We start from the raw sequence: 13,967 nt of genomic DNA, 5'->3' as shown, positions 1-13,967 counted from the left end.
GTGTCACTCTATTCTTGTTACCAAATGTTAAACAAGAATAACATAACACCCGAAGAACATTCAGATGGGAATCCGAACACGCCTCAGCATGTTGATTAACTATGCGCTTATAAGATAAGGTTTCTCCATTTAAACCAGCTTAATGAGATTAATTTTTATAAGTATACATATGTACATGCACACGCGCCATGCAGGCATTGGCGGAATCCGCAAAAGAAATAAATTTACGCAACAGAAAACGGCAGAATCGGCAGAATGAAGCTACGACCAATCACGAGCGTTCCGCCAATTCCGCATCATAGAATTCCGTATCCTTAAAATAAGCTAGAAATGTCGGAAAATAAGTTTGCCAAATTGGCAACACTGGACAGTTACAGAGGGTGTATTCCAAACCGGATTAGCTTAACATCTGTATTCATAATCCTTCCTTATTTTAAGGGAGGAAGCCTCCATGAAGAATTCCTCGATTCTCCAAGGTCTGCTTGTTTCATAAATGAATCTCAAATTTTCCTTTCTAAAGGAAAGAATATTTTTGGGATTTTAGTGTATTACTGGGGATAGTGTATTACGAGCTGCTCCAACCCAACCAAACCATCACAGGAGATCTCTATCGACGACAATTGATGCGTTTGAGCCGAACAATGAAAGAAAAACGGCCGCAATATGAGCAAAGACACGATAAGGTGATTTTGCTGCATGATAACGCTCGGCCGCATGTCGCGTCACCGGTTAAAACATACCTGGAAACGCTGAAATGGGAAGTCCTACCCTACCCGCCGTACTCTCCAGACATTGCGCCTTCTGACTACCATTTATTTCGATCGATGACTAACGACCTGGCTGAGCAGCACTTCATTTCGTATGAAGAAACGAAAAAATGGATCGATTCGTGGATAGCCGCAAAAGAAGTGTCGTTTTTTCGACGTGGAATTCAAATGCTGCCAGAAAGATGGGAAAAAGTAGTCTCCAGCGATGGACAATACTTTAATTGACTTGTTTTTTTATTCTTTTTTTTAAATAAAGGATTTATTTTCACAAAAAACGGCGAGAACTTATTCACACTCCCATACATACGTATATATACAAAATAATAAATAAAATGCCAATTTGTGCCAACACTAGTTATTAGTGTGTATTTTATATCATTTATTATATCATAAAGTGAATAGTAAAACGTATACGTTTCGACCTACCATCAAGGTCCTCTTCAGTACCACCGACGAGATACTATTAAAGACCGACATCCTTACGGGAGTTGGTGTCCTTGTGAATATTGAAATAATTAAGAGTTAAAAAACTGAAAATATTGTACTGATTTTATGATTTATTAGTATAGTGGACGTATTTATGCATTTAGAACTCAATAATAATTGATTTTTCTTTAAAATTGTGATTTCAGTACTAGTCATCAAAGTTTAGTTATTAACAGAGATGATAATTGCAGAAAAAAATTATTATTTTTCTGCTATAATATAGAATATTATAGCTTTACAAATATACATATTTATTTATGAAACATTTATGTAATAAAAAATCATAAATTAAATAATGTATGAACCAAATATTTATATTAATAATAGCAAATTTATATTAATTGTCGATAATGTCGTTTCTTCAATTACCTCCGGGCTCTTGGGGGCCCTTTTTATACAGCCGAAAATTTGTTCAAGGTTGACAGTCTTTAATTTAAGTATCTCATCGGTGTCAGTACAAAGAAATTTACTTAAATTATTAATTACAAATTATATAATGATAGCGCATACGAGTATAAACTGTTAACGTATAAAATACAAAAAACTATGGTGGTAATATCCAAGCTCTAAAATAATCTTGGTCATCAAATTACTAAGTTTACTAAAAAAGAAAGAGATTTTTTTGTTTTGAATCGATCAAAAAGGAGTTAAAAAATATTTTAAATTGCTAACATGAAATTATCCGCAAAAAATATGGTAAAATAAACTTATATAGCTATCAAGATTGAACTGTTTCTATAAGATTTGTTGTACATGTTCCATTAGACTGTTCCATTTACTGTGTAATACAATTATGAATAAATTAAAAAGTTAATATAAATAATAGTTAATATCAAACTTTAGTTCACTTACATGAAACAAAATTAAGAGTTGTTAGACACGACATAACTATTTGGTAGACGGATTTAAAATGAAAATTGAGAGAATAGTGGACAACAGAACATGTATTTACAAAGACGATAAGTATAAATAATAAATAATAACATTTAACAGATAGAAGGACTCTTCATATACAAAATAAATAACAATAAATAAAGGGCAAAATAAGAGTCGAACACATTTTTTAAATTGTCACACAATTAAAAAGAATAAATTACAAATAAAGAAAAGTAAAAATGTAAAAAATAATCAAAAAAATAATAAAAATTTAGTTTAAATTTAAATATAAAACGTTACAAGTTTTGGTTAATAAATAATAAATAAGGATAAACGATATAGATGTGTATATATACATACACACAACACTAGTGTGGTACAATACTAATATGTGCAACACTGTATGTTCCATCAGGTTTTTATCATATCTCTTTCTCACTCTAACAAACGACGGCTTTCGGCTGAATCCGCCCCATTCTCCCTTGATTCTTTCTAGTGTCCCTAGAGTCCGGCAATTGGCTCCTAAAAATGGTGGACACATCTGCGCGTTTCTGTCGCATATTTGCACTAGTGCATCAAAAACGAAAGAGAATAAGTTCGAGACACAGAGATTATAAAGAGCATAACTAAGTAAATAAAACAAAATACTACAGTATTATAATGAATACAAAATATATCGAAATTATACAGTGAGAAAAATGCGCATAAAATGTTTTTATGTTCTAACAAAAAATTAATGTGTTATAAATATAAAAAGTAGAGAATAGTAGTATAGATAGTATGTATAAAAGTACTATGACAATAATTCTCTGTATTTACAGGATACACACTGTCATACAGTTGCGTAATAAAATGTTCCAATATATGAAAGACAGATAATACAATGCATTAACTTCTCAAAAATTGTGAAAGACTTGTGTGGTGATTAGTTCCGCCATTTTTAGAAGTTCTAACTTCTGATCTAATAAAAAAAGGTCTATGAGATCGCCGGATTCTGTATTCTAAAGACACTAGAAGGCCAGTATTCATAGTCGGTTCTTATTTCAAGATCATCTTAAGCAATGTCTTAAGATGCTAATGCGGCTCTCTCTCTGATTGGCTTATGACATCTTAAGACTGTACTTAAGATAGCTTCAAATACAAAAATTGACTATGAATACCGGCCTAATTCCCTCTGGCCGTAACCGTTAACTTAGGTCAGTGCCATAAAAGGAAAACCCATACCGTTTATAATAGCCGATAAAAATCTATTGATTTTGGCCGTAACCGAAAAGTTGATTTAACTTTATCTTTACCAATCTACGGCCACGGAAAAATACGGAAAAAGTACAAAAGAATGGAAAAGTGCAAAATACAAAGGGATTCAAGTGCAAAAGAAGTGTTTTTCTTTTAACTTGTTCAAGAAAAATTTAAAATCAGAAGAAATAAAAATAAACGATGCTGATTTGATTTTCTGAGTCAAACAATTTCGGCACTTAAACCTGGCACACTATGCTTGTTTTTTTGCTGGATTGCTAACTGGATTAAAATCTTACCACCGCATTGGCTGTGACACCTTTATACAATAAAAATGTTTTTTTTTCTTTTCTTTTTTTTTGGATATATGTATAGTCTAATGGCGTTTTTTTTTATTGTTTTATTTAACGGTGCCTCTGCATATGCTAGCCTCCGAATTGGCAGAAACATTCCACATACTACCATGTCATTCAATTCCATATTTTTTATTAAATTTGAAATTTATTTATAATGTTAACAGTTTTTAGATTATGACTATATCGCAACCATAACAGCGAAGAATCGATAAGGGGCTCCCCCTTATAAGAATTTCAACCTATCAAAAATTATGTTGTGAAATACATAGATTCTGGTAGGTTGAAATTCTTATTCTCTGTTCTCTGTTCCCTGTTCTTTTTATTGTGCGGAGCCCCCAAAGGCACTATAATATGAGTATTCGCATTCGTCATTTTTAGTCCTTTTCTCACTCTCTTGCTCCAGTCTTTAATTTTTTGCTCTCTCTCTCTCTCTCTCTTTCTCTCTCTCCCCACTCCGCCGCTAAACTAAAAAGATTAAAGGGAGAACAAAGAGTGAGGAAAGAACTAAAAAAGACAGATCTGACAGATGTACAGTATACAGATGCACAGACAATAGACATAGACAACAGAGAATAACAGCTTATTATTCTCTGTTGTTTATGTCTATTGTCTGTGCCTATTGTGTTTAAGCCTTTATAGTGTTGTAGTACCGGTTATTATAAATCGCTCCTTTTCATGCCGATGCTCGACGCTCATTTTCGGTGTCAAAATAAGTCACATGACAGAAATGGACAAATATCAAGCGTCAATTTGACCACGTGACTTATTTTAACGCTGAAAATGAGCGTCAAGCGTCAACATGAAAAGGCATCTTAACAGATTGCGGTAACGGCCACTACGGCTATGGTAACTGAATTACGGTTATGGTCTATTATAAATTGGTCTTAATTCCTTATTCTTTCTAATAAAACTTTCTTAAGGGTGAAATCATACAGTACGGAATAGAGAATGCATCATTGAAACAACCAAATAGCGCTATTCGGAATAACGCAGAATAACGCTGATTGATTGCTTTTACGACGCATTTTTCTATTCCGCAGTCGTTTTCCGCACCGTGTGACCTAAGCCTTAAGATAAAATTACACAGTCTGGAATAGGACTGTAAAATACAGAATGCATCATTGAAGCAACCAATCAGCGCTATTTCGCACTTTCCATCATGCAAGTTTTGTGTGCTATGTTCACATGATGTGTCAAAGATGTATCCAGTTTGAATTATAATTTAAAATATAATTTAAAAACTTACTTTATGTTAAAAATTTGTTTATTAAAATAAAATATAATTTTTAAAATTGTAAAAATAATTATCACTGTAGTATTTAATGTTTAAATTAATATGTACAATTAATATTTACAATTTTATAATAATTTTTTGAAAGCATTTACTATTATTTTTCCGTATCGTGTGAACATAGCACACAAAACTGGCGGAAAAGGGCACACTGAAATTGCATGTGATGCATCATTGTTTTTTTGATCTTGGTCTATATTTATGCACTCAGATTTTGTCATTTTGCTTTATTCGTCTCGACGTTACGCAATTCCATTATATTAATGAGCATTAAATTATTTCAATCTTTTAAAATACGACGGTTTATTACAAAAACAATGATACTCTTGCTATTCCGCAACATCAAATGCGGAATAGTGTTGGGTAATTGTTTCAATAACGCTTTTCTTTATTTCGCAGTCTTATTCCGCACTGTGTGATTTTCCCTTAGGGTGTTTTACGCAATTTTACGCAATGTCAAAACGCTAGTGGCTCTCCCTACTCTGCATGACCTTTTACAAGCCGTCGTTTTGCCGCTTGAAGTTCGGAGAGGCCTAATTATGGTATAAGAATATAAGGTATTTTGTTCCCGAGGATGCGCAGTAGTTCAAAATGGTCAACTACAGTCGAGCATTCCCTTGTTGTTTGACTGTAACAGAGATATACTTGACTGTAGTTGGTTGATTCTTACATTCTAATCCGGTTTAAATTTTCGGTGGAAACTAGGCCAATGTTAATCCCATTCTACATTAAGGGCCGTCTACATAAGTCATAAACGCAGAACGCAGTTTGCAAACGCATTTGCGACAGCCAGTGAAAAGCTGTTATTAATACCATTGACATTTCTGATTGGCTGTCGAAGCTTGAAATCAATACTTTATATTGGCTATCGCAACAAACTTACGATCAGTTTGCGTGCGATTACATGTACGCGATATAGAAAGTAACTAGGGCTATGTTTCGAAACTTCCTCTCCGAGAAGGATTTTACTTTATATGCTATAGTGTACGTTACGTGTATTAAATATTTCGAGTAAAATGGTCTTTGAAGAGGAAGTTTTGGAACTCAGCCCTATTAGTTTTTGTACCGCGTACCGAGTACCACGCTACATGTAATCGCACCCCAACGTAGAACGGGCTTTATAACTTCGGCGTAAATCGATCCGTGTAAACGTAGTCTATATTACGTTATGTTAATGGCATGTATGATGCTTGTATGTACCAATATGGCTGCTATTTGTTAGTAACGTATTTCTTTGATTTGATACGCATTTTATAAAAAAAGCTACGTTCGGTGCCTTTTCGTAGCGGCATTCACATACCGCATATTCCCGTGATCTGTGCCTAAAACTGTTATCCTGAAATGTTTTGCGCTTGAACGTCCCGTAGTGGGGATGCTGCGCGCTAGGAGCGGAAGAGTCGCCCGTCACCAGCCATGTTCATCAAGTGTCTTTTTGTTGTGACATTCTCGTGATATAATATTCTCATGCAACGTTGTGCCTCGCCAAAGCAATCTTGTGCGCGTTTCGACACATCTTGGTTTTTTCACAAACGATTTTTCGTATTCTCTCGTGTCGTTTCGTCGTGTTGAGTGTTCCGTTCCGTTCTATTCCTTTTTGTTCCGTTCTGTACCGTCTTGACTCGCCTCGCCTCGTCTCGTCTTATCTTGTTTTATCCCGTCTCGTTTCATCCTTTAGGAACTTCCCATTTGCCTTTGCCTGCAGCTATCAAGTAAAGATTAAATGAAAGGTAAATTGTATTCACATTTATTTTGTTATCGAGCTTTATTACTTATCTATATGTATTTAATGGATGATCTGGGATGATCAATAAGTCCGTTCGTGTTGTTCGAGATACCACAAAATTTTTGCACTTGAATGGAGATAAATATATATTAGGACGTTGGAATGAAAGAAAGTGAAGATGCACAAAGTGCAAGTAACATGAACAGACCTATTGGGTTATCTCATTGACCTTGCTTATCCACTACCAACTCGTTAACTTGTCATTTATAGAAATCTAGATTTGCATCACTTTTTGCTTTTGGTGTTTTTATTTATCGAATTAAACATTGTTTTTTTTTATTCTTAAAGCTTGTTCTACAATGTGCACTTTGTTTCCTGTTTCTGAGTTCACTATTTTTTACATCCTGTCTTTTTGCCTCTTATTCTACTTTTCATTTTATATCATCCGAGGTAAAAGTTAACAAACTGGAAGAAACAAGAAATACATGGCAAAAAATATTATTGCCAATAAAACGAATCGCAAAAAGGGAGCAAAGCAAGAGGTAAAGAGCAAGAAACATGAAACAAAGAGCAAATGAAAATATTTATTACAGTTTTCTAAATATATTTCTAAGGCATTTCGAAGTACTTATTTTATTCAATACATAAAAATATTACAGTATCTCTTCATAATCTAGATTAATGTTTTTGTCGATTATCTTCCAGAAACTTTTTTACTTTTCTGAAGCTGGCCTTATTTTTTCAAAATTTGGAAAGAAGAGTTCTAAGTGTTCTTTAGCAAATTTAAAATCATTTCTGTCAATTAAGGCAGTGAAAATATCATTTGAATTATCAGTGAGAGAAAGGAAAGGGGGTAGGATAACTTCACGATTCTAAAACATTTAAGTGCTACAACGTTTTTACTTTAACATCTTTATACATATAGAACAATCTTTAAGATAAAATTCTTTGGAGAGGGCTACCAAATTCTCAAAAAAATACCGGATTTCTGAAGACTTACAATTTTTTTGGAAAACAATTTTTTTTTAATTTTTGACATTTTTTATTAGATCTGTTGTGGGATTCTTTAAATGTTTTATCGATAATTGTCGCTATTTTTAACTAGCGACAGCCAATGATTGTCCTACATGGGAAAAATTTTCTTTTAAAATTTATTCTAAAAATATTGTAGTTGTACAATACAATATTTTACAGATTTTTACCATGCATTTCAGTAAAATTGATCTAACTTATTTTATACTTTATTTTAGTAGTTTTATTAATGAATGAGAGATTTAAATTCTTTGAAATACAATGTTGTCCAACAACTGTCATATTTTTGGGATAAATTCTAAAAAAATGCCATGTACCATTGGCTGTCGTAAGTTTATGATAGCGACAATCATTGATAAGATATTTAGAAAATCTTGTTACTGGATAGCCCCTCAAAGAGTTCCAACGATTATCCTTAATAAGACTTAATAATAAGTCGAAAATTAAATCTTCTTTTGGCTTTTAAGTAAACGAAGTTGTTTCTGATAGATTTTGACGCGCTGATCCCGAAAATCACGTCAAGTTTTTGAGACATTCTACCCTAAATGTGCAAAAAATGAGGTTTTTGGCCACTTTTAACGACTTAGAAAAATGTCTAACAATTTCTTTTTTAGCATCCACGCGGATGTCTCATTAAAGTATTATTCTTACCCTTTTCAAAATATATTCAATCTCTGTGATCCGACTTTTTTTGCTGAGATAGAGCAAATTTAATTTTTTTGGTTTTTCGATGCGAGAGGGTATATATAGTACTTGCAGAGAAAATGTAAGGATTTCTAAATGTCTTGAAGTTGGATAAGGGAAAAAAATTTATTTAAAAATTATGCATTAAAAATTTGTTTATACAAATTCTTAATGCATGTGTATCAATTTTTAATTTTATTTTCTTCATGAGAACGTTCATTTAAAGATTACGCACTAAAAATTTGTTTATACGTATAATTTTTTAAATAAATGTTTTTTTTTTAAATTAACCTAATGTATTTTTTTTTAAATTAATCTAATGTATTTAAGACATTTAGGATTCCTTGTACTTTTTCTGCACGTAGGTATACTCTCTAGCGTTAAAAAACCTAAAAAAATTCAATTTGTTCTATCTCGGCGAAAAAAAGTCGGATCATAGCAACGAAACATGCTTTGAAAAGGGTAAGAATAACAGTTTAATGAGATATTCACGTGGATGCTGAAAAAGAAATTGTTAGACATTTTTTCAGTCGTTAAAAGTGACTAAAGACCTCATTTTCTGCACATTTAGGTTAGAATATCTCAAAAACTTGACGTGGTACGATATTTTCGGGGCTAGATTCATAATCAGCGCATCAAAAACAACTTTATTTACTTTAACGCCAAAATGGTGTCGACTAGTGTAAGCAGAACTATGATCGCAAACAAAAAAGTTCTAGCGACTTGAAAAATTTGAAATCTGAAACTTAAAAGTCCTAGAACTATTTAGATATTGATTTTAGCGCATCACGGTTATTAAGGGGATCTTAAAGCTATCGGTATTACCGACGAAATCATACATTTTTTTATAACAAATATTCTTTTTCTCTTTCACAGATTCGACAAATCCTTTTTTAGAATTAAAGTATACGCATTAATACGTGTTTGTGAAATGAAGTTTATGCCGAGAACGATCAAAAATTTCGAAATTAATATATTTTTTTGCTACATTTCTTAGTATACATGACCTCAAGTTGTCAAGTCGTGACAACATTTGCTTGATACGAAAGTTTTGCAACCTGTACGAAATAGTAATCCACAAACATGTAGCTTGCACGAACAAATAACGTCGAGTTCTTAGAATTAGACGCTTTATCGCGATGAATTTGTTATACAAAAATTGACACAAACGTGCGACTGCGTATATCATAAGTTGCGTGAGATATTGGTGTGGTAGTATATAAAGGCATGTCGATGCGCTGGAAAAACAGCGACCTCTGGTGACTTCGTCGGAGTTCGAACTTCGCTTTAGGATCCCCTTAAGGATAATCGTTAGAATTCTTCGAGAGACTACCAGAACTCGGAGACTATCAAAACACTGGATTTCTGAAAAACATTTTTAACCTGTGTCTACTTAAAAAATTTAAAAGAAATTTCAAAGCTCTAAAACATTTTAGTTTATTGATTTCAACATATTTGATTATTAAGAATAATCGAATTCTTTGAGGAGGCTATCAGATTCTGACAACAGGATACCGGAAAAATAAAAAAAATTTTTCCAAAAAAAATTCTGGTAGCCCCTCAAAGAATACTATCAATTATTCTATATATAGAGACACTAAAAAATAAAGGAGTTATAGCCCTTCAAAATTTCGGAATCGTGAAGTTGGTCTCATTCACCGTTGAAAACACCGTTTTAAATATCAGGGGAAGGGAAGCCAACTTCACATTTCGAAATTTTGAAGGGCTATAACTTCTTTTACTTGAGTAAAAAATTATTGAAATCCAATATTCGTCGATTTTTAGTAATTAATATCTTGTTAACTATTATGAAAATTGACCTTGATTCCGAAATTTGGACATTTTTTTACATTGATCGGGCTGTATTTCTTAAGGCGCAAAGTTAAATGAATTATTGCATTGTGTTCAGCGACGAAAAAAAACATACAGTATCACTTTCAAAATCCGGTTTAAGCCATTTTTGCACTAAATCAAATATGTATTAAGAAAAATTAAAACTTTGATTTAAGTAAGAACCGGTCACTAGCGACTTCTAAATTTTTATTAAAAAATATTAAGATTTAGAGGTCGCTAGTGAACAATTTTTAAATAAAAATTTTGATTTTTCTTAGTACATGTTTGATTTGATGCAAAAATGGCTTAAACCGGATTTAAAAAATGGTACTGTATATTTTTTTGGTTGCTGAACACGATGCAATAATTCATTTAACTACGATATACGCCTTAAGAAATACAGCCCGATTAATGTGAAAAAATAACCAAATATCGAATTCAAGATCGATTTTAACAAAGTTCCAAGCGTTCAAACGGGTTGTTACTTCTCTCAAATTGTAGGTCTGTTCATCCAGAACAAGATCCAATTGGAATGTTTCCAGGATCTTCTACAGGGTCTTTAAAAGTTGTATTTAACTAAATTATAAAACGTTTTTAAGGGTAGAAAATTTTTTTTTCAAACAAGTTCTAAAGTATATTGCTTTGTAAAAATATTGCCTCGGCCGGGAATCAAACCTGGATCTCTTGAATTCCGTGCAAGCGTCCTAATGCAAGAGATCCGGGTTCGACTCCTGGCCGAGGCAATATTTTTCGCAATAAGTTTATTACAGTTTTTTAAGATTTGGGAAATTTGGGGGGATTATTAATATTTCAGATTAATTGCATTGAAAGTCCGACAACCATATCGGCACGTAATTATCATATCTGAAATTAATTCATTTAATTGAATATATAATATATAGTAATTCAACATCTTAATATTGAGACCGTAGTGGTGCTTCGTATCATCTAAGTAATGTATTTTATTATAGTGTTTTGGAAAGTTCTCGAGATAAGTTACAAGAATATGCATTAAAAAATGGGGGTTTTTATTTTAGAAATTGAAAGTGATTTTCACGCGACTTTCAAACGATTCAAGATTAAACCAACGGTACCATCTTATATCCCTCTCTAAATTATAGAACTTTTATCTGAAACATTTTTTCTAAAATCGAAAATAAGAAAGTTATTTGGGGTGGGACATTAAAATAGGACACTCTGTATATATATACGAGGCCATTCTTTGTCAAGTCAGCCACCCACCGTTCCAAAATTGTACTTGATGTAGAAAAACCACTTTGCATAAAACTGTAACTTCAGACATAAGTTATCGAAAGCCATGTGAATAGTTGCAAAATTTAAGATGGTGGATTTATCCAATATGGCGGAAATGAAGCAAAAAAAGGAAATAAAATAAAAGACAGTGTCACTACTCGTTGAATTCACTTTAAAGTAGCTTTAAAATATACGTCGAAGAAGAAGTTATTAAAATTCCGTAGAAAATTTTCAGTTAGTGTAATAAAAAATCATTTAAAAATATGAATAAAAATAAAACAAATTGAAAACGAAAACAATAATCAGAAAACAAAAAAGTGAAAAATTATTATTAAAACAAAAAATAAACAAAAAATTAAAAAAAATAATGCAGGCTTTATGTATATATACGTGTTATATAGATAGTCTCAATCAATCCTGTGAAATGCAGAGAGCTTTTTGATTTATCTATTTTGTACTTTTATGTCCGCTACTTTAAATTTCTACAATTTGACGGATTTGTAATCAGAGTCCACGATACACTTCAAAACAAACTTTAAAGAATTTAATGGATAAATGTACCGGTTATTGGACAGTAAGGAATTGCACGACGAAATCATTTTTTTAAGCTTACTAAACATAAAAAGTTTAGTTTATTATAGATATACTTTATAGATATACCTTATAGATATATCTTAGTTTATTATAGATATACTTTATAGATATACCTTATAGATATATCTTAGTTTATTATAGATATGGCTGGTAAGAATGGATGTTTTCTGAAACTAAATCCATTATTGAACATGTTATTTGCGTCAATTGTAAATTATTTTTTTCATGAATGTGAGTCAAATGTCCTAATTATTGGATAAAGAAATATGATGCGTCTCTGTGTCCACAAAAGTATTACCCAATTATTGGACAGATTTTTGACAACGGATCCTTGACAGGTTTTTTTCGAAAAAAACAAGATGCTTTTGAGATTCTATTTCATCGCTGACTGCACTTTCTTCATCACCATTCGATTTTTATGCGAAATTGATCTTACCGAGCTTATTGTAAAGGACAGCGTTCGAATCTAATGGAAATAATCCGCACACTCGGAAAGCACTTTTTGCAATAGATGGAAAATTTATAGTCAGTCGTTTTTTTTAAGTAAAAGAGCAAATTTGGATTTTGTAAATTTGACATTGGGTTGAAATTTCCACTCATTTATAGCTTTTGTTTTTTATTCATATAATGAAAGATAAAAAAAATAGTTACATGCTTAAGAAAAATATCTCTAATTCTAAAGCTTCCGCTTTAGACACCGAGATGTTTTACTCGTTGCCGTCGTTACATTATTTAAAAATTTTTTTTACAAAAGTATCATTTTTAATATGAATAAATTATATAATACTTAATTTCTAAATGATATGAAAAATTAATTAAAAATTTATTTAGAGTCATACATATTAACAAAAACTTAATATTTAAAATTTATTTTGTTCAACAATTGGGGCATGTCCACTAAGTGGTACATTTTATCTTAAAAGTTATTTAGTTATTAGTGGGAAAGAAAGTGATGACTTTAGTTGATCTAGAGAAGATGTCCTTAAAGAGTCAGCTTAAAATTTTAAATTTTGTTGATTGAAACTACAATTTTTTATTTTACATTTATGTAGCTAACATCAAGACTTCTAAATACTATAATAAAATATTTCTTTATTGAGTACTTTACGAGTTAAAAGACTTCAAGGTCAACGCTGGAAGCGCTCCGTTTGATCACGTTAATATTGATCAAATGCCAAACAATTGTTATAACTGGTGTCATTTTAAATGAAAACTCCAATTTTTTACTTCAAAAATGAAAAGAGCAGAAAATTCTACGTCTAGATAGGCTATAGAATCAAATTTAGCGTTAACCTATTAACTTTCAAATCTGATAATTTGTAAAGTACTCAATGAAAAAATATTTTATACGCCTATTAACCTGGACTCTTTATCATCGTAAATCGAGTTGGGACATGATAAAAAATTTTGTTGCTAATTTGTTGTTCTAGATCGAATTTTGTTGCTCTAACCGCGTTTAACAGCAAAAAGAAAAAGAAAGTAAGTGGAAGTCAAGATTAAGGGGATCCTAAAGTCTTCTGTATTACCGACTAAATCATATAATTTTTGAATAACAATTATGTTTTTTCTCTGTTATTTTTCGTCTGATTTGAAAATTCTTTTCTAGGATTAAAGTATACGCATTAATACGTATTTATGGGGTAAAGTCTATGCTGGAAATTATAAAAAATTTGGAAATTGAGACCTTTACCATTTTTTAGTCCAATTTGGCGTTCCAGAGCTGTCACGTCGTGACAACATTTGCTTCATATAAAAGTTGTACAATCTGTATTTATGAAATAGTAGTTTATAAACTAATAGTTTGCATGAAGAAACATTGTGGAGTTTATAAAATT

General features: G+C 31.7%; 1 protein-coding gene across 7 annotated transcripts in view; it reads left to right on the top strand.

The window, feature by feature from the left end:
• Window positions 1–6,217: 6,217 nt before the first annotated feature.
• The window catches only part of LOC108756606 (rho guanine nucleotide exchange factor 12), a 262,375-nt gene continuing 254,625 nt past the window's right edge, over window positions 6,218–13,967 (top strand). For all 7 annotated transcript variants that reach the window (XM_018500539.1, XM_018500536.1, XM_018500537.1 and 4 more), the window contains exon 1: window positions 6,218–6,739. In XM_018500539.1, the coding sequence (XP_018356041.1) occupies window positions 6,733–6,739 (7 nt within the window). In that variant the 5' untranslated portion in view covers window positions 6,218–6,732. The remainder of the gene's footprint in view (window positions 6,740–13,967) is intronic.

This window comes from Trachymyrmex septentrionalis, unplaced genomic scaffold (assembly GCF_001594115.1).
Source record: "Trachymyrmex septentrionalis isolate Tsep2-gDNA-1 unplaced genomic scaffold, Tsep1.0 scaffold129, whole genome shotgun sequence".
NCBI lineage: Eukaryota > Metazoa > Arthropoda > Insecta > Hymenoptera > Formicidae > Trachymyrmex > Trachymyrmex septentrionalis.
The sequence above is the reverse complement of the archived record's forward strand: the minus strand, read 5'-3'. Positions and strand labels throughout refer to the sequence as shown.